Source organism: Penicillium expansum (genome assembly GCF_000769745.1).
Source record: "Penicillium expansum strain MD-8 chromosome Unknown contig190, whole genome shotgun sequence".
NCBI lineage: Eukaryota > Fungi > Ascomycota > Eurotiomycetes > Eurotiales > Aspergillaceae > Penicillium > Penicillium expansum.
The window spans coordinates 535510-554166 of record NW_015971406.1 but is presented as its reverse complement, the minus strand read 5'-3'; the positions used below and the strand labels follow the sequence as shown (position 1 = coordinate 554166).

The 18657-nt window shown below is 48.1% G+C and overlaps 3 protein-coding genes across 3 annotated transcripts; all 3 read right to left on the bottom strand.

The window, feature by feature from the left end:
* Window positions 1-5495: 5495 nt before the first annotated feature.
* Window positions 5496-10049, bottom strand: PEX2_058410 (CDR ABC transporter; the record flags this gene model as incomplete). Its single annotated transcript, XM_016743115.1, has 4 exons — window positions 5496-6812; window positions 6877-8091; window positions 8157-8839; window positions 8897-10049. The coding sequence occupies 4 exons, from the start codon at window positions 10047-10049 to the stop codon at window positions 5496-5498; spliced, it is 4368 nt and encodes a 1455-aa protein (XP_016595837.1).
* Window positions 10050-12642: 2593 nt separating this feature from the next.
* On the bottom strand, window positions 12643-16002 carry nut1 (putative RNA polymerase II mediator complex subunit Nut1; the record flags this gene model as incomplete). The annotated part of the gene is made up of 5 exons (XM_016743114.1): window positions 12643-14343; window positions 14405-14911; window positions 15022-15084; window positions 15136-15386; window positions 15462-16002. The coding sequence occupies 5 exons, from the start codon at window positions 16000-16002 to the stop codon at window positions 12643-12645; spliced, it is 3063 nt and encodes a 1020-aa protein (XP_016595836.1).
* An 819-nt stretch (window positions 16003-16821) lies between these two features.
* Window positions 16822-18406, bottom strand: PEX2_058390 (glutamate dehydrogenase; the record flags this gene model as incomplete). Its single annotated transcript, XM_016743113.1, has 3 exons — window positions 16822-18027; window positions 18087-18217; window positions 18358-18406. 3 exons carry the CDS (start codon window positions 18404-18406, stop codon window positions 16822-16824), a joined length of 1386 nt encoding a protein of 461 aa, XP_016595835.1.
* Between the last annotated feature and the right edge of the window lie 251 nt (window positions 18407-18657).

The window sequence follows — 18657 nt, the reverse complement described above, 5'->3', positions numbered from 1 at the left end:
AACGTGCCAAATAGTGATGTCTATGCTATGCAGTCAGAGCAAAGGGCGAGGATCTATATGCATATGTCGTATAGAAAGAGCCTCTATTGGATGTAAGCGACATTGAGTAATTTCCTCGTTGGATCTCTCCTGTCTCATTGATATATATTTACAAAAACTTAGTAATCGCCACGTAGAAAGATTGTGTATTAGGTCAAAATTTATATTAGAGCTTAAGATTATCGATATCATATTTTTTTAGCTACATGAAAGACATATCCATGCAATAGATCTTCAGCATTTGGCGGCATGAGCCCCCACAACCAGCACGTTGTAGACATTCAAATACAATTTTCGGCTATCAGGCCAAGTCAACGAGTTCATGCTGTGTCACCTCGTGGGCTTAATTGTAGAGATGCGGTGAGTGGTTGAGGCTGAAATAACACCGCAGTTTTATGCATAGGTAGCGCAGGTACCTGCATCCGGCTGCAAGATCGCGCTCCAAACTTTGGGATTTTGGTTATGATCTCAATAAAGTCGGTCTGTTGCGTCTTATGTGATTTGAGATGCAGACAGGGCTTCTATGTTTTTCTTTAAAGTTCTCGATCATGTTTTCTCACCGAGTTTTCCAAGGTTCTTGATGGCCGAGAGAGCTTTCTTTGTGGGCTCTTTTTACCCTGCAATTACGACCATGTCATCACGCTGTCACACAAGTAACATACCAGATCTGACTCTTACTAGAACTTGCAGTTCACTTTCTGCGAGCGCATATTCGAACATCACATTCTTAGCGTATACCACATGTTGACTGTCGACTAAATTCTACTCCACACTTCATATATATATCGTGTTTAAGGTTTTGCTAAAGGTGATGCTAGTTAAATATATCAAGTTAGAATACTCTGTACAAATAGTACTACTAGGCATATAGATGTAAATAACCCGATCACTCAATTTTGGACATTGGATTTAGCGCAAGCTCATCAATGGATGCGAGCGGAAAGGCGGAGCCGTGGGACCAATGTAGGTAGTAACAGGGGTTATCCATGCATACATGAGTTTATGATATTGACAAGCAGTCTAAATAAAAAAACAAAACAAATCCCAGCCACATATATCATACTTCGTACATGTGTATAATGCAAGCTCATCAATAAAAGCTGCAGAGAGGCGGTGGACTGAGAGCAGGGATTATCTGTTCAATATCTACGGAGTATACTCGGTACTCCGTGAAGTTTGGAATTGGATATTTGTAAGCGGCTCATAAACCTGAGAATAATCCTAAAAATCTAGATCGTCCTCCAAAATCTTAGAATCGATAGAATAGGCTAGCAGCTACAGGGATCTAGTTAGCGGGAGAAAGTACCCTGAGAATGAGTACCGGATACCGGACCATGTATAGTAATTTGGTAGATGGTAACGGTCAACGATACATACAGCGTAAGTTTTCAAATCGTCGATTCAATACAAAAGCCCACTTAGATTGGCGCATGAAAGAGAACGGTCCAGTAACGGTCACCGACGGGGCGATATGAAGGCAATTAACAAAGAAAGATAGAAGCTACGGACATATCTCCACTAATACTCCACAGTTCATTTTCTCTTAAGGGGTAATCCGTAAGGAATGAAATCGTCGCTCCGCGAATCCTTCAAACTTACTCCGTAAGCTATCCCGGCACGGCCTCCGCGAGCTGTCTAGAAAGCTGCTAGAAGGCGACATGACGGCTGGCGGATTAGCTAGGACGTTTCCGCGCAATGGTTCAGACGGCACTTTGTTCCGGGATGAGGGGCTAGTCTACTCCGTACGCCGTTACTTTCCCTATTTCACCTCCCCGACGCCACCAACAGATTGTACATGATAGCTTATGTTACCTGTCCAGCTGTCGGGGACGTCGAATGAGCGGCACGGTGAACGCACTGGCTGTATACTCCGGGTTTGGGGATGTAATCCGTGTCGTAGATGAGAATTGCCCAAGCTTGGGCCGCCACAGACGATGTATTTCTTTGTTACTTCTTTGTCCGGGATCTGAGATGTTAGATTGGGACGGGTGATAATCGGGTCCAGAGAGTCCAGATTTGATCAGGGAAATGGAGCTTTGCCCGAAATTGGACAGGAGGTTCTTTTTTCCTTTGTTTTTTTGGCGTATGTGGTAACTCAGGAACATTAGTGTGGTGGAATTCCAGTTCCAGGGACAAAGACTCGGGTTGCATTAGTGGAGGCCCGTCGTTCAGGGGCTGACCTTGAGGATTTGCAATGCGTCTTCTCGTGGAGCTTGGATGCACCATGTGGTCATAAATCCACTTTATGAAGTATAACTGAGACCATTCATTGACGGTATTAATTAATTGAAAACCCTAAGCTGGGTATAGCCTATTTCCGTTCTGATTTTAAAATCAATAGTCCAACGTCTCCTTAAAATGTGGATAGAGGGGGGCGGCTGTGCCACAGTCCCAGAGTTTCCGTAGAGTTCAAGTTCAGAACCTACGTTGCATTCCTTATCAGGAGGCTAATTTGAAGAGTTACCCTGGTTTGCAACTACAAGAATCACTGAGATCCCCCGCTCTTCAATTTCTTTGTTTAACATTGCACGTGCTTGAAATGCAATGCGGGTCTAACAGAAATCCCCTGTCAACGCCCAAGCTGGCCGTTACGCAGTGAGCAGGGGTTTGAGACTGTGGGGAGACTAGAAAACTAGCCGGGCCTATCGGAAAGACAGCCTGGCAAAACGATCAACGAAGAGCCCCGGCGACTCGTCGACTAAAACACAAGTGGCCCACAAGAAGGCTAGTTTCTTGGCTTCTAGGGCGGAACAATGCGCCAGGCAATGGATATGTACTTTGCACTCCGTATAGAATACGGAATATATATTGTAGTATTGATAGCCCCACCACGTTGATGGACCTGTTATTTTCATAGGGGAACAGCCGGTAGATTATTGATACCTTTGCGCGTCGCGTGTATCCGGCCGATGAGGGGATCGATATTTTTTGCTGGTTCTGATATTGTTAAGTGCTGACCCATGGACGAGAATCCCCACATCCGCGCCATATTTCTTGGGACGGGATGATAGGGAGATCTGATAGGTGTTGGACTGACCGTATCATTGTCAGTATAGTGCGGGACGGCACGTTAGAGGTGATCACCCTCGCGTCCACGCTGGCGACGTGATAGAGGCGCCTGATCGAGTTGAAAATAATTCAATACAGAGTGCAGAGTAGAGTTGACTCCATAGTTTAGATTAAGAATAGATTATTGATCTTGCAATCCTATTTTTGAGATTGCAGGAGACTATTGCCTGGAGATGCCTCGGGAAGATAAAAAAAGCATGTGCCTGGGATAGGGGGTGCGCACATGTCACGTGGCCAGAACGCCTTCTGGACAGCCAGAATTTCCGATAGTATTCCTATCCTTTTGCTAATTATTGGACTTCAATTAATCTATTAAGCATATTGGAATGGAGAGTCCCATTTTCGAAGCACGCAATGAAACAACCTCCACATTGTCGGCCTCAAGGGCGATCGCATCAACTCCACTGTTTCCGAGATAACCAGAATTCTACTCCGTAGTCTTCTCTATACATAGCTCAAGAGTCTCTTTACCCGGTGCAATCTAGGATAGTTATGGATCCCGTTACCGCGTCATTTCGTGGGGACTAGGGCTTGAGGCTTTAAGCCGAGCCAATAACCTTCTGGTTTCAACGGCAACAATTCTCATTTACTTTTCTCCCAACTCATATACACCAGGAGCCTCAACGTGGTTCGTGATTCGTTTTTCGTTGTTCTAGCAACGATCCCGCTTGGCCGAAAATGGGAATCGGGTCTGAAGTCAAGAACTTGCTCTAGTGGATCACTGCATCGGCGATCAAGTGGCCTAGTTCAAAGCCCGGCATCTACACGAGGAGAAGTCCTCACGGCGGAGCTTTGGCTTTTCGTTCTTTATGACGACCAAGAAACATGCCTATTTCACTCCACTATTACTGCTGATCTTTGCTTGGCCAGGTTACGTGACAGAACAGAGACGGGAAACAAGGTCAGTTTCTGTATGAAATCGGGAACAAAGAACCTGCATTCGCGCTCTAAAATTCCCAATGACTCTCATGACAACATACTCTCTCATTCAGCAAACTCGAGGGGGCATACCCACAACCCATCTTTCAACGCTTCTCCCCACCTGGGAGGCTAGGTTTCCACAAAAGGAGATTTATCGAGCGATCAGCAATCCTTCCGGGGCAATACAATAATACCCGTGCTTGTGTGCCTGAGATGTGATAAGAAACCCCAGCCTTGTTGTATGCCGAAGAAATGACAAAAGGGGGGATGTTGCGGGGGGGCAACTTTTTTCATTTTCATTTTTCAAAAAAAAAAGGTGCTCATCACCCGAGTTTCTGCAGAAGACCAGCTCGTGCGCAGATCCCAAGTACTTCACCGCGCTAATTCCGATTCTGTCAGACGGGGGCGAGTTTCCACCCGTGTGCAGCATCGTGCACGTCGGAAAATGTGCGCTGTGGATTCCTGGCTCCGATTTCGCGGTCCCCGCGGGAAGATTGGGGTAAGCTACTTCTCCGTACTCACCGACCGAGTTCAACTATGAGGGTTCCATGTTGTCGGTTTCGACTTGCAGGAGTTAGGCAATGATCGGTGATGAAAGTCTAGAAAGGCAAATGGTTGGTCCCGTCTTTTTAAGGCCGTCATTTCCACCTGTCGTTTCCACTCGAGGATCTGATTTCCATTCGCTTGTGGGGATATTCACCTACAACATACGTAAGACAATCTTAGGGGCTGTCATTTCCCCTTTCCATTTCGCAGTCACTTTTCGAATACCCGATCGGGAAGGTGAGATATCCATCACAATTTCCGTCCCGGATAACTTCTCCAGTACCAATGTTGTATATAAGTGGACGCATCTCCACGCGCCAGCTTGTTGGCCCGAGTGCCGATGCAATTTCATCACACTGTGGATATGGGTAGGGCTCAGAAAGTACGGAGAAAATATTATAATATTGGCGGCTAACTCGGAGAATTGGAATATGGTGTTGATTGTAGTATACATCGATGTAGCTACCTAGGGAATAAACCTACAGCTTTAGTCAGTTGCCTTTAGGCCCGTGGGTATCTTGATTATATATAATCATGTTCATAATTGCTACAACAGCTTAATGAAGTAGGGGCTACTGTGGAAGAGGTTCAAGAATGTACAATTTATATTCTTCTATGCTCTATGCTCTATGCTCTATGTTCTAAAATCTATATGCTAGCTAATGACATGTATGCAGGAAATGGAAAACTGCTCGACGATGAGGCCGAGACTAAATGGAGATGCACAGTGTAGGGCTCCATGAATGGCTGAGAAGTGAATGTATAACAAGATTGGCAAAGAAATGGTGATGTGAAGGAAGGAAGAAATGAAGAAGAAATGAAGAAGAAATGGTGGAAGATGGGAAGAGGGAAAACCCCAACCAATGAGGATTCCGAAAAGGGGAAGGGCTTAAAGGAGAAGAATGACCCAAATAATCAATCTATTCAGCCTTCTTCGAAGCCTTGGTCCTCAGCTTCATGAGGCCGAAAACCAGAGCGTATCCACTGATGGCGAAGATGACAGCGATACCGATATCTCTCCATCCAGTAGTGTAGTTCTCGATATGAAGACCTTTCAGGAAATCGCTTCCGTCTGTGTATTGACAAACCTTGCAGGCTGAGGTAGCATCTGGGTTGATCAAGTTGATGCCCGAGCCAGCGCCGGACATATAATCCGACAGGTACTCAACGCAGGTAGTGCCGTTGATCGGTTCGAAGAAAGCAAACTCATCCTCATTGCAGGTGACCTTAGCACCCCAGATGCCAAAGGTCAGCATGCCCGAGACAACGTAGTTAAAGGGGTTGAGGTAGTACATCCAGAACCGCCAGAACACGTTGAGCTGGAGGTATGGGACGAAGACACCACAGAAAATGATAAGGGTACTGATGATCAGGGGGTTCACAAGCGCAGCGAATGTCGGATTAGGTGAGTAGGCGGCGACGAATTGACCAATACCAGTGTAAATGAGTTCGTAGATCAACATCATAAAGAACGTAGCACCAGATCGGTTTGAAGCATGAGGCAGTCTCCAAACGGGGTAGTACCAGCAGGCAAAGTAGAGAACAGCGCAAATACAGAGATATGGGAACTCAGAAACAATCAATCCGGTAACGAAGGCAACCCACGAGTACATCTTCGACTTCTTCTCGCGAGTGTCGTAGATATCACGACGCTGGATAAAGAGAGGTTGAAGCTGGTTGATAACACCGGGGGCGACGAAGACAAAGTTGAAGATCGTGAACATCTTTAAGTTCAAGGCTGCTACACTTGGGCCAGGGCGCCAGAAGGAAAAGCCATTGAGCGCGGCGGAGATAATGTGAAGGGAGAACTTGTTGTTGATATAGTTGGTGTTCCGGAAAAGCGCGACATTCATCCGCTGGGTGACGATTTTGATCTGATCCCACAGAGGCATAGAGAATTCGAATCCGTCATCGACCGTACCGGGGGGCTTCGCAGCTGCGTCCGTAATCATTCCATCTAGTTCCGCGATCATGCGAGTTTGCTCGGGGGAGTCGAGCCAGATCTGATGCCAGTCCTTATCCTTAACAGCTTCGATACCGCCGGTAACAACGTCAATCATAAACTCAGCTGCGTTAGCCTCGGTAGGGCACTGGGCCCCGTATTGGCCAAAGTATTGCTTAACGCTGGCCGCGTTCTCGCCGATGTCTCCAAAGTAAACTGTCTTTCCGCCCTTTGCAAGGAGAAGGAGAGTATCGAATTGTGCGAAGAGCTGGGCCGAAGGCTGGTGGATCGTAACCTAGAATATGACCTATTAGCAATATGATCTTACAGTTATTGAATTGAAGAAATTGAGGACTTACCAAAACAGCTTGACCAATATCAGCCAATTTGCGAAGGAAACGGACGGTGTTGTAGGCCGATTGTCCATCCAAACCCGAGGTAGGCTCGTCCAAGAAGATCAGAATGCTAGGCTTAGACACCAGTTCCACACCAATTGTGACACGCTTTCTCTGCTCAACGCTAAGACCATTCCCAACACCACCAATAAGAGTATCTGCTAGGTCATGAAGCTCGAGAAGATCAATGATAGTGTCAACATATTTGAGCTTATCTTCCTTAGAGGTGTTGCGAGACTGGCGAAGGAGAGCAGAGAATTCTAATGCCTCTCTTACAGTTGCGAATGGCTCGTGAACATCCAGTTGCTCGCAGTATCCCGCCATTCTCTGGAAAGACACCGGGAGCTCACGGCCATCAACCATAATAGAGCCCTTGATAGTACCATCTGTCTTACGCTGAGCAAGCACATCAAGTAGGGTTGTCTTTCCTGCGCCAGAAGATCCCATAAGGGCACCTAGCATGCCGGGCTTGACCCATCCATGAATGTTATCCAATAGCACTCGATCGCCCGTAGGGGTTTGGACAGTATATGTGAGGTTTCTCCAGGTAAAGATCGACGTGTTTCGGGTGAAATTTTCATCACCAGCCTGGGCGGGCTCATCGGGAGTCTCGCGGGCAGTAGTTTTTTCGTTGCTTTGTGCTTCTTCGTCGGAGATGGCGGCGTGTTGCTTCTTGAGTTTCTCGCGGGGAATGAGAAGAGAAGCACCAGAGCCAGCACCTGATTTCCAGAAGGATGTGAAAACAATCGTCAGGATGGCGAAGAATCCCCACCAGCCCCAGACGACACCGAAGTTGCGCCACAGTTGGGAGTGTTTGTAGTGAAGTGAACCAAGATACTGATCACCAGTCACATAGTTTGCGCCTGGCAAGGCACCACCAACACCCGCACAAGCTTGGTTCTCGGCTCCGATGTTCTCGTAGCCAGGGCCACTTGGGATCAGATTTTTACCAACACAAGGAATGTGGCGGTCATGGAACTCGTTCGATAAGGCCGCCTGGAAGGCATAGGCAAAGGGATTTGTGTAGTACAGTTCAAGGAACCAGTTCTTCATCTGGGGCTTGGGAATCATGTAACCAGCGTACATGACAATGCCTTTGACTGCAGTTCCTGAGATCTTCGACGCGGCTTCGAAGGTACTGAAAGCGGATCCGATAAATCTAAAGAGAGCAGTAATGCACTAAAGACATAAGAGTTAGTCCAAAGTCGATGACCTGGCAGAATCGAATGAGAACGACTACTTACCAGAATTGTCGTGAACAGAATAATCCAGAAGGTAAAGAAAGCAGCGGCAGTATGTTTCAGGCCAGACATCCAATAGATCACGACCGAGAAGATAGAGCACTGGAACAACAGAACCGGGAAATCCGCCATGATCTGAGCCAGGCAAAATGCAGCCGGGTGGTACATAGCAAAGTCCTTGTGTTTAATCAAAACTGGACGGCCTTTGAAAGATTCAGTGACCTCAGACATAGCAACGATGCAGTTGTACAACAGCGAGAAGAAGACAGCACCACCTTTGGTGAAGAGACCTTCGGAGGTATCCGGCGAGTCATAGAAGCAAGAACCAGCAATCAACGCCATCGCACATGACAGAACCTGTTTGGTGATAAAAGTTGACTTTTCACCCCACAAAATCTGATATTGTCGCCTGGTGCATGCAACGAGCTGAGCCCAAAAGCTAGTAGTGAGACTACTACCCTTAGGTAGGTGGCTAGACTTTTCCCACGCAACGGACTCTTTGAATGCAGCTGTGCGCTCACGGCTGAGTTCGGAGTCGGGATAGTCATATGTTGAGATCATCCGGTGATAGGTGCTGGACTTTTTGTATTCAGCCAAAATGGCATCGGCGCTTCTAGGGAATGTGTTTTCGCATCCAGGTCTAATTTTCCGCTCTGTTGGGACTGTCAAACCAGTGAGGAAATCACCTATCGTATTGTGTTAGTTGATATCAGATTTGTTTGTCAAATATAGGAGGCACTTACCAACGTTTGCTCCGTCAGTATACACGAAGCCTAGATCTTCCATGAAAGGCTTAGCTGCAGCTGCAGGGCCATAGTAGATTTGCTTTCCCTCGTCAAGGACAAGGACCTTGTCGAAGAGATTGTAAATTCCATTTCCAGCTTGATACAGGGTCACAATGGTGGAGAGGCCCAGAACATCAGTCATAGCACGAAGGGCCTTGGCCCACTCCAATGCGGTACTGGCATCTAAACCACGGGTACTGTTATCCCAGGAGTAGATAGACCCTCTTGTCGCGAGGCACTCGATAATAGAGACCCGCTTCCGCTCACCACCGGATACACCACGAACGAACTCATTTCCAACCTTGGTATCAGCCGTATGAGTGATTCCCATAGACTTCAGAAGAAACTCCTTCGTCTCGGCTGTGTATTCATCGATACTTTGGGCTCCATCTGGTAGATGGAAAGGAACCTTGAGCCTGGCAGCGAAGTCCATAGTCTGGCCGACTGTCAAGCGGGGATAGAACAGCTCTTCTTCTGTGTTCATCACAATCTGGCCATTGTAGCTGTCGGCTTCTTTGGGGGACATGTTTCCGAAACGAACATCACCGTTGACGGTGTGATAACCTTGGCGGCGATTTGATAGCAGCTTGAGCAGCGTGGTGCATCCTGAACCAGGGCGGCCCAACACAAGCAACATTTCTCCGGGTTTGACGCATCCATGGCTGTCTGACAAAATCGATTTGAGGGGTGGCTTTCGGCGGAAATCTTTAATCAATTGGGGAATGTTGAATTGCGAGATCATGTTTTCGTTGACGGCGGCTTCGGCAGCAAGGACATCGACGGTTAGATTTTGCCATGTAACACCTAGCTCGCGCCTCTTGAATCCGGCTGCTTCATCACGTTCTGCGTTCCGGATCACTTCCGGTGTCATGCTCCACTCGGCAGCCTTCTTCGGGGGTAGGGAAGTCTCGGCATTGGGGACACTCAGAGTCTCGGTACTCTTTGCCTCGTGGATGTTGGCTTGCGGTGCATGTAGGGTCTCTACACTAGTAAAATCGTGGGTGTTGAGCTTGTGAACAGGCGAGTTGTCGAGATTTTGGTTATCATCTTCGTCCTCGGTGCGGTATTCGCTGTGCAGCGAGGCATCATCGAGGCCGAGATGCTGCTCCATGATAGGAGGCTTTGAAAGAGTGGAGATTGATCAAAGAAGGGAAAAAAACTATTATAGAATCAAAAATTATTTAAGTTGGGAGGAGTAGCATATTTATCCTAAACGATTCTACAAAGGGGCGAGTAGGCGAGTCATTTATATGTGCCGACTCCATATCCGAATGAATAGGAGATCGGAAAGCTGGCATTGTATAGTGGCCTATCATTGGCTGAAACAAATTTAATTTGTTTATTATTTCTGCTAATGCAGAGGCAGTTGTTTTACTCCTATGAATAGATCCAAAGAGACCTGGCACACCCGGCACAGAGCCCGAGTTCCTAGTAAAACCCACTTTGGGTAAATCTTGGGTTGAACCGACTATTTCCTACATAGTTATCCAATGGTTGCTCAACAGATAAGCATTAGAAACCGGAGAGATGTCCGATTCTTCCGACTTCTATTGTGTTGGATACATGAGACTTTTAGGGCTTTACTGGTTGATGTTGTAGATCACTGCGCAAACCAATTATGGTGCATGTTATACCTCGCTTACTAGTGTATGATGTATTAGCAATCCATTGTTCCCACCTCTACATGGAGTCTCTAGGTGGGTACTATCAACTAGGAATTTCTATGTTGTAGTGATACTATGTATGAGGGGCTCCAAGCTTCTACGCAATGTTCGTCATAGGTGGCGATCGAACAAGCATTTTAGCGGATTTATATTTATGTGTTTCCGGATAAAGATTAAGTTCCAGATTAGAGCGCCTCGTTAGTACCGAAGTTCCCCTGAATTGATCTGTCAAAGCCAGTCCCTAGATGGACCAGCAAATCAGCAATGCCGAGGTACCGGAACCTTGAAAATTGTACGGGGTGATATATCCCGATAATCGGGTTCCTTGACGATCCCGATCTACCCGGGTGTTATCTAATCGCATTCTAGCCCGGTCTTTGGGTCTTCCCAATGAGGAAATATGTGCCTTGGCTCCCAATTAGGCAATTTGCAACTGCTCGCCTAGATCCATTGCGGGTGTCAACATCTTACGTGCTGCATAAAAAGGTCCAACGGCTTGACATTTTGTACAATAATTAGCACTCCCTGCGTCAATTTCTGCTTCCAACCCCACCTTTAGACTCGCAATATACTCCGAAGGTATTAATCACATCATATCTTCGTAGTCTCGGACCAACGGTAAGCTCTGAGCGATCAGTTTGCATGCTGAGCAGCGGGGTCGTGTGGTGGGGTTACCTAGTCTTACCCTATGTCGCGAGCTGATGTGCTTCACAGGCAGCAGTATAGATACGGTTCAGTGCGAGAATCATGAAGGGCCAGACTCACATGTACTCACTTTGGACCCATATGTATGCACCTAAGTACAAAGATAAAAATTTCTAATTCGATAGTGATAAACGGTTATAAGCGGCTTATTCCCCTTTGTTTTTGGTTTGTAATGGACTTTTATTGCCGACGTGGATTCAAGGGCTGAATTATCCCTTGATTGAACAGCGTCTTTGAAAGGGATGTGTGTATACTCCGCATAACATGCACAGAAACATGAGATGTGCATTCTACACTGTGTTCCCAATATTTCTCATACAATAGTTGCCAGCACTAGTCATATAACTTGCAACAGCTGACTTGCAGATGTCAAGTAGAGTATATGCAAACTTCAACGCCATCCCTACGCTCTAGACGCGTCACGTACCCAAAATTCCTCACGCTGAAGTAAACCTTTCCCATGAGTATCTTCAAGCCATCGGAATGAGCTAGCTCCATGTTTTCAAAGCTCCCTGACATGAGGGTCTTAGCCTGAGGGATGTAGATAAGAAGGCGCTATCAGGCACGCGTCGTTGGAATGGAGCACTCTCTCTTCTTCTGATACAATCCAAGAGTATCAAGTAACCTATTAGCCAATATACCTAGCCAGGCATCATAGTAAGTAACACCTTCAGACGTGTTTATGGATTGTTAGTGCTATTGTGCAGGCGATCACTAAAAGACCCACGGATTATATATATTTTCACCTTGGAGTCAACAACATCAATTATATATCGATTCAAGAAGACAGCCCAATATGAAACTCACTGCAATAATTGCCGCCCTGTCCTGCTCGGTTCTAGTAGCAGCAACCCCAGTACCAATCAACAACCGAGGAAACCTCCCGACCCCAATGCAGGCCGTGGAGAAATTGTTCCCTGGCTCGGGAGTTCCACAGCTGGCATGGAAGATTGAGAAGACATTCGATATTTGTAAGTAACATGATTTTACATCGTGGTGGTACAATGTTGGCTAATTATATATTCCTATCGTTTTTAGAATGGGATGATGTGCTTTATGATTACGGTGTACCAAAGCACAACCGGATATATTTCTCTTTCGTATAGGAGTAAATGTGCTATGGGGCGATGGGGTTGCTGTTTTGTTTTGTTTTCTTTTGTGGGTTGTGCAGTAAGTCTGCCAATGAATGCCCTTAAACCAGTTCCATACGATATTGATTTATAATGTCCAAAAATTGATTGTCGTCCAAATGAATCACCTTTCACTAAACAAGATGCCATGCTAAGATTGGACACTGTGAGTCCATATATGCCAAAAACCAAACTACCACATCAACTAAAACATACCTTCCATATCCAAATCAAGGAACTCGGGATTTCCAACCGCCATATCCGCCGCATTAAGCACATCATCAATAGCATCCATACCAGCCCCTGAATCAAGCCCCATATCCTGACCTACACCGATATCACCATCCATCCCAGCGGCCGCCGCATCCGCCGCCGCCTTATCCAACATCTGATTGATATTATCCGGATCATCCTCACTGACCGTATTACGCGCAACATCAGCAGCAGAGGGCTCAAGATCCATGCGATCCTCCTGCCCCTCAACCCCAAGATGCATATTCTGGATAATATTCGAGACATCGATATTCGAGACCTGCGACGGCGGCGCCATGAGCATATTAACCCGACGCGCAAGCCGCACTACGACCTCTGCGCGCAGCGGGTCACTTTCAGAGATCTTAGGCACGTTCTCGTGCTGCAGCGACAAGGCGTCGCGTAGAGTCAGGATTGCGCACCGCGGCAAAGCCTCCTTGCTTGTGTCCACTGGGTGGTAGTTGTTTTGGTCGACAGCGAAGGATTCCGTCATCGGCGCACATACCATCGTAGTCGCAATGTCCAGTGCGACATGTCCGCTACCTGCTTCGGTCTGCTGCTTGACTTCGTCGATTATTGCGCCTAGAACGCGTGTTGCGCCCAGCATGCGGATCCCCGCTAGCACCTGCCGGTGTGTGTATGCGTGTGGGGCCATGCTGATTCCTGGATTGGCGCTCCAGAGGACCAGGGCTTGGAGGGTTGTGCGGATGCTGGCTATTAGCCCGCCTGCGGAGTGGGAAGTCCAGGTGTCGAGTTCGGAGCGACGGCAGCTGCCCACGCGGCGGAAGGAGATGTATGGCTCCAGGGCGTCGAGGATTGGTTTGATGTCTGTTCGCGACTGGTTTCTTGTTCGGACGTTTTTTAGTTGCTCTTCTAGTGGGCAGCCGGTTATGTTCAGGACTGTTTGGTGGATGGCTTGGGCCTCGCCGGAGATTGAGCTGGGTTTGACTAGGGAGTGGAGGGTTTTGATGGGGATTGTGGGGTCGGTCTCTGATTCCCAGATGTGGTTGCCTAGCCATGTCAATGCGACGACTAGGGACGGGAGGAGGAAGGGCTCAAGCAGATCTGTATCGCGGTTAGCTGGGTATCCAGTGGGAAGCGACCGGGTGACAGTGTTCTTACATTCAAATCCACCTTTCAATGTGTCGAAGTCCAGCTTTCCAGACTCACATGCACCAAGACTCTGATCGAACAATGTTGTGACAAGCATGTAGAATTCGTGTGGGCTGCAAGAGGACATGGTCTCTTCACTGATGCCCTCAGCAATGAACAGAGCTCCTATCCAAGCGCCGAGATCTTTGTTTTGCTTCTCGCTCAAGTCGCTCAGCTTCTGGCTGCAAGCGCCCCGGTCCACAAGTTTCAACAAAAATGAGTCGTTGTTCGAAATACCCATATCAGAAGGACTCAAGTCATATCGGTATTTGAACGCGAGAACTAGCAACAAGATACTGCCAAATTCATCATAAACAGGCTGGTTTTCGCCCTGATCCTCGTCCCACTTCCACGAATCCAGGAGAGTACAAAGAGGTTGCAATACTTGCTTTGTAGTTCGGAACAGCAACATAACGTCCAAGGTTTGCGGGCGGCGTGAAAGCGAGTTGCAGATGTTCTTGAGCGTCATTGTCTCTTTTTGATGGCACAGATTATGCATGACCTTGGAAAAGTTAGTATTACAACGATCCCAGAAAACTCATATCGGATAGTCTGGAACATACATCGACCACGGCGCCGACTATCGCGCCTGCATTACCCTCCATCGACTCGATCTCACCAATAAGTTGCTCAGCACGTTCATGATTGTTATTGATCTGTGAAACGAGGTCGTCCTTGAGATAAGGGCCCCCACCAGACAGTGTCTGCATGGGGTTTTCTCCGAGAAGCTGTTCAATGCTGGACTCTTGTATGAGCTTGTGCGATGCGCAAGCAAAGAGGAACTCCTGGCGAGCATCTGATAAAACACTGCTGCCCTGCATGGAGAACATCTGAGAGAAGGAGGGGAATGCGTTCGGATCTAGACGACTTAAGGCGTGGCTGATACACATTTCCATGGAGATCGGCACCATGGATGCTGCCGAGATGGCTGCGAAGAAGGCGGGAAGTTTGTTAACTAGGAAAGATCTAAACAAGAGCATCGTGCGCCCAGATTCATTGCGATATACGCCGTTGGAAAGAACGTCGAAGGCGGCTGTGATGATTTCCTCGATGAGGACGTCGTTGTGTCCCTAGTAAGGGGTTAGTTAAATGATCTGAGCCACTCTTGACTAGTGAGGGAAAAGTGATCTGAATCACTCTGACGGGTGAAGAAGACCTAAATTGTGTTAATTAGACTTACCTGATAACGATTGGTGAGGTAGTTGATCAAAATGGTATCATCGACCAAAGGACGACCCACGACCTGTTGCCAGTCAGCCATGCATCTAACATCGCAATGTAAAAAAAAGCGTACCATCGAATTGATGTATACATAGAGTCCAGCTCTAGTGTTAACAACTGGGCCATCCATGACAGAAGACTCAAACTGGAGGGCATTGACATTCACGCCGTCGATAGCAGCCCCATGCAAAGCCTTAGAAGGCTGACCGGGGTAAAGATTGAACACTTTCTGTAACTCTTCGAGACGATGCCGAAGCGGCAAAGAGACATCGATACAGAGAGGCAGGTAGCTCGACAAAGCCTCTCCCAATTTCGCTTTCAATTCTAGGGGAAATTGTTAATAGATGTTCAATGAATAGGGTAATATCATCCCCAAGCACGGAGACTAAGTAGATTTACCTTGATTGTAGTCACTGGACAGCACTTCCAGTCCTTTGCTAGTCCCAGACAAAGCTGCAAGCAGAATTCCAAGCGACTCGAACAATGACACTGCATCAGGCGACCCCATCAAGCCACCTGTTTGCTGCGAGGGGTCCATGCAGCGAGTGTGCCACGACACGACAGCCAAAATCCAGTCTACGGTGGCAGAGTAAATATCTGCAGCCTCGATGACAGTCTTGGGGATTGACCCGGTGGAAATGAACACCATGACATCCTGGATAACTTTGATATCGGTCATAAGAGTGGATGGCTTTTGCTTCTTGGACTTGGATGGTGAGCCCGGTCCCTCACCCTCACTCTCACCAGATCCCGACACATCAAGGATAGAAGAGTGCTTTAAAAGACTCGCCAGCGCAGATGAAGACTTGACCCTCCCAACCTTGCACAGTCCATCGACGTACAGCGGCAGAAGAGGGTCCCAGGTAACGCTGGAGGAAGCGCGAGATTCAAGGAGCAGATCGAGAAGCTCGTTTTCCTTCACTGGTGAGCGAGCAAACATCAGCCCTGACAAGTCCGTGAACTCGTCTATATCTATACGATTGGCCAAACATTGGTGGAGGAAGGTCCTCCATTGTTCGGGAATTGCCCTGTCCGGCAGCATTGTCATCTCCACAACATAACACTGCACCCCGGAAGCTGTAAAAATAAGATTGCAAGTCACAGACTCGCACTAAGCATTTTTCTTTCGAGGAATAGATCGCTGGTCTTGAGGCTGTGAGGGATAGCTCTTTCTCAGGTTGGTGCTCCGGGGCTCGTGAAAGCAATTACGTAATCATCACGTGAGAGAGAATTATGCCCGCGTAGCACGTGACTTGTATGTTTTGAATGCCTCAGGCCATATTTCAAATTCACCTGGGGAGGTTCTACGACGGTGTTAAAATCAAGACAGACATAATACTCGAGTGGACCTATCTACCTAATCCGGGACTCCTATGAGTTTTGATAGAATTAAAGCACTGAAAGATTTCATGCAAGTATTGGGGCTCAGTCTCAAGAAAAAAGTTTAACTACTTCCGATAACTACTTTGATAACAAGCTTGAGTTTACAAGACCACACAGATATTTTTAAATCATTCATTGTATCTCATTATCATCATGACAATCCCAAGTGCAGAACCAAAACAAACAGAGGTGCTGAGGTGGGGATATCAATCAAATGCAACAGTGGAAAAAACCAGCGCCTCTATTCATAATCCGCTTGACAAAAAGGGTAAAAAGCTATTTTAAAAGAAAAGAAAATGCATCGAAGCTGCCTCTCCTCAAGAGAGGACAGAAATCATCACAAAACATCACCAAAAAAGATAGGGATGCGACTGATTTACCACCAGTCACCGTGCTCCTTCATGGCCTCAGCGACCTTGGTGAAACCAGCAATGTTGGAGCCAGCAACGAGAGAAGGAAGGACACCCTCAGCAGGAGTGACATACTCCTTAGCAGTAGCAAGACCGTTGTTGAAGCAGTCCTCCATAATCTTCTTGAGACGGGAGTCAACCTCCTCACGGGACCAGTTGACACGGGCAGAGTTCTGGGCCATCTCGAGACCAGACACGGCAACACCACCAGCGTTGGCGGCCTTACCGGGGGCGTACCAGATAGCAGCGGCACCGGGGTTGGCATCACGGTGGGCCTCGAAGACATCGATAGCCTCCTGGGTGGAACCCATGTTGGAGCCCTCAGCGATGAACTTGCAGCCAGCGGCGATGAGAGCCTTGGCCTCGTCGCCGGAAACCTCGTTCTGGGTGGCAGAGGGGAGAGCGACATCGATGCGGCCGGTGATGTTGGTCCAGGGGCGGGCACCGGGGATGTACTTGAACTTAGAGCTGAAGGCGGCCTGGGTGGCGATCTCAGAGATCTGCTTGCGCTCGACCTTGATCTCGGCAATGGCGTTGATCTCCTCGACGGTGAAGGAGCCCTCCTCGCCGTTGATGACGAGAGCACCCTGGGAGTCGGAGAGGGAGACGACGGAACCGCCGAGCTCGATGACCTTGAGGGCGGCGTACTGGGCGACGTTTCCGGAGCCGGAGATGGCAACGCGCTTGCCGGCGAAGGAGTCCTTGCCGCCGGAGGCGTGCTTGATCATGTGCTCGACGTAGTAGACGACACCGTAGCCGGTGGCCTCGGGGCGGATGAGGGAACCACCCCAGCTGCCACCCTTACCGGTGAGAACACCCTCCCACTGGTTGCGGATCTTCTTGTACTGGCCGAACATGAAGCCAACCTCGCGGCCGGTAACACCGATATCACCGGCGGGAACGTCGGTGTCGGCACCGATGTGCTTGCACAGCTCGGTCATGAAGGAGACACAGAAGCGGCGGATCTCGTTGTCGGTCTTGCCCTTGGGGTCGAAGTCGGAACCACCCTTACCACCACCCATGTTAAGGCCGGTCAGGGCATTCTTGAAGATCTGCTCGAAACCGAGGAACTTGAGGATGGAAAGGTTCACGGTGGGGTGGAAACGGAGACCACCCTTGTAGGGGCCAAGGGCGGAGTTGAACTGGACACGGAAACCGCGGTTGATTTGGACCTAGGCCAAGTCAGAATTGTGGCAACTTGAGAATATTCGGAAGGAAAAAAAAGTCTTACCTGGCCTTTATCATCTTCCCAGACAACGCGGAACTGAATGATACGCTCGGGGACGGAGACGACCTGAAGGGCCTTGCGGTACTCGGGCTTCTTCTCGAAAAGAGTGGAGTTCTCGAGGGTGGAGGCGAGCTCTGTTTCGGGATTGTTAGCTGAGTCACCCCGAAATTATGCCCGGTGGAGCCACAAGCCGGAAAGATGCCGATGGGAAGGGATTGAGTCGGGAGAAAATTGTGATATGGTATTGGCATAGAGAGAGAGGTAAAAGACATACCCTTGTAGGCCTGCTCGAACTCAGGCTCGGAGGGGAGGTTTTGCTTCATGTCGGCGGGTTTTTGGTGGATACTGTGCTTTTTATGCTGGAAGGTAGATCAATGCTAGGCAGTGATCTAAATAATTATAATTAGAAATGCCCAAGAGCAGCGTATAAGACAATTGAGATTTTAGAGAGTAGATGAAGAAGAGAGAGAATGGAGGGGAGGATTCTACAATTATATAGAGATGTGGAGAAGATATTCAAAGCCGGAGTCGGACGATAGATTCCGGGTGATGGGAGGGGAAAAGGGACGGGAGT